Here is a 1,597-nt window from a genome sequence, read left to right as displayed (position 1 = left end):
TCTGTTTCTACACAGGAAGTCGGACAACAAGGTCCCAGAGATGACGTTAGAGCGAGCCGTGAACCTGCTGACACAGGACAACGAGGAAACACTCGTATGTGCAGCGGGTCACATTCAGAACCAGTGTTTCAAGAGCATCGAAGCTAAGAAGATGGTATGTTGTACAGCTTAGAGAGTCGATTGACTGTGATCTGGAGGAAATGTTATGTTTCTTTACGTGAGCTCATAGTCATTCTTCCTTCTCTGGTGTCCAGGTGTACTATCTACGGGGCATCGGGAAACTCCTGCAGCTTCTGCACATCGACAACGAGGAGGTGCAGCGAGTGGCAGCAGGAGCGCTACGCAACGTTGTGTACCAGAACAGCGAAAACAAGATGGAGGTGAAGGAGAACGACGGCATAGCCTTGATCCTGAGCGCACTGAAAAGCAGTCGAGACGTGGAGACCAGGCGACAACTCACAGGTCGGTGTTCTCTAACCGTGTTCTGTGTCTCGAGAGGATTTGACAAACAGTACACTATAGTTTTTTTCCTTTCTCTCAGGTCTTTTGTGGAACCTCTCTTCCCATGATCTTCTGAAGGAGCGTCTGTCCAGAGAATCCTTATTCGTCCTCACTAAGTACGTCCTTGTGCCAAGTTCGGGCATTTCAGAAGGCGAGAACCCAAAAGATGAGCTTCTGGCTGACGATGAGGTTTTTCACAACGCCACAGGCTGCCTGAGGTACACTCTCCTTTGTTAGCTCTGAAACTGGAAACGCTGAGTGCTTTTGGAGTAAACTGACACCCAGTACTGGAGGCAGACGTTCAGCGAATGCCTTAAAAACACAAAAAAATTCCTTTTGATAAATCACTAAAGTCAGGTCTGAAGTGGAAACTAGTCGTTCAGGGGCCACATATGGAGAAGCAGATGGATTGGAAGTTAGAAGTTAGAGACCTCAGTTGGGGAGTGCGAAGGTAAAGGGGTAGTAAATTGATGATATTACAGAGAGTGAAACTTGGCAGGAGGCAGATCTGCTCCCACACTGTCTCACTGCGACCGTGTGTGCCAAAGAGTTATGAGTAAACAGTCTCTCATCGCAGCATAACCTGATATCAGCCCTCAGAAATCTGCTGAAATCCAAAACGCTGACTGTAGATCTGTGAGGACTATCAAAAACCATCAAGGTTCCTGATGAAAAACTTCACTGAATTTGTTCTAGCAGCTGTCAGCAAGGATGATGGATTAAAGAAAAATCTGGTTCATTTTAGGCAGCACCCGCAGGTCAAAAACGCCAAAATCTTTTCACTTTGACCAAGTCAGCACAGGGAAAATAATCTTCATACTCCTTAAAACCATAAGTCACCACTGACTGTTGTGACTATAGGGAAGAGAGTTAATGTCTTACTGGGAGCTCATTTAATAAAGTCCCACCATCTGGGAAGGATATTACTATATTTCATGGCTGTACTTTCTAAGTCCAATTTATTACATTACAGGTAGTTTGAGCCACTTTAAGCCAACTTTTACTTCAAGTATGTTCTCTTCAGTCTTGTGACTCATCTCTTGCAATTTTTTTGCTGAGTGCCAGGCCTAATATTACTACGTACTCTATATATATA

General features: G+C 44.9%; 1 protein-coding gene across 1 annotated transcript; it reads left to right on the top strand.

Moving 5' to 3' along the window:
- The first annotated feature begins 21 nt into the window (after nt 1-21).
- Nucleotides 22-1,571, top strand: LOC103399101 (plakophilin-1-like). Its single transcript, XM_008337844.3, has 3 exons — nt 22-154; nt 255-462; nt 542-1,571. The coding sequence occupies exons 1-3, from the start codon at nt 41-43 to the stop codon at nt 736-738; spliced, it is 519 nt and encodes a 172-aa protein (XP_008336066.2). The 5' UTR covers nt 22-40; the 3' UTR covers nt 739-1,571.
- Nucleotides 1,572-1,597: the final 26 nt, after the last annotated feature.

The sequence above is a fragment of the Cynoglossus semilaevis genome, unplaced genomic scaffold (assembly GCF_000523025.1).
Source record: "Cynoglossus semilaevis isolate Cse_v1.0 unplaced genomic scaffold, Cse_v1.0 C19219790, whole genome shotgun sequence".
NCBI lineage: Eukaryota > Metazoa > Chordata > Actinopteri > Pleuronectiformes > Cynoglossidae > Cynoglossus > Cynoglossus semilaevis.
Note: the sequence above shows the minus strand (reverse complement) of the source record. Positions and strands in the feature narration are given on the sequence as shown.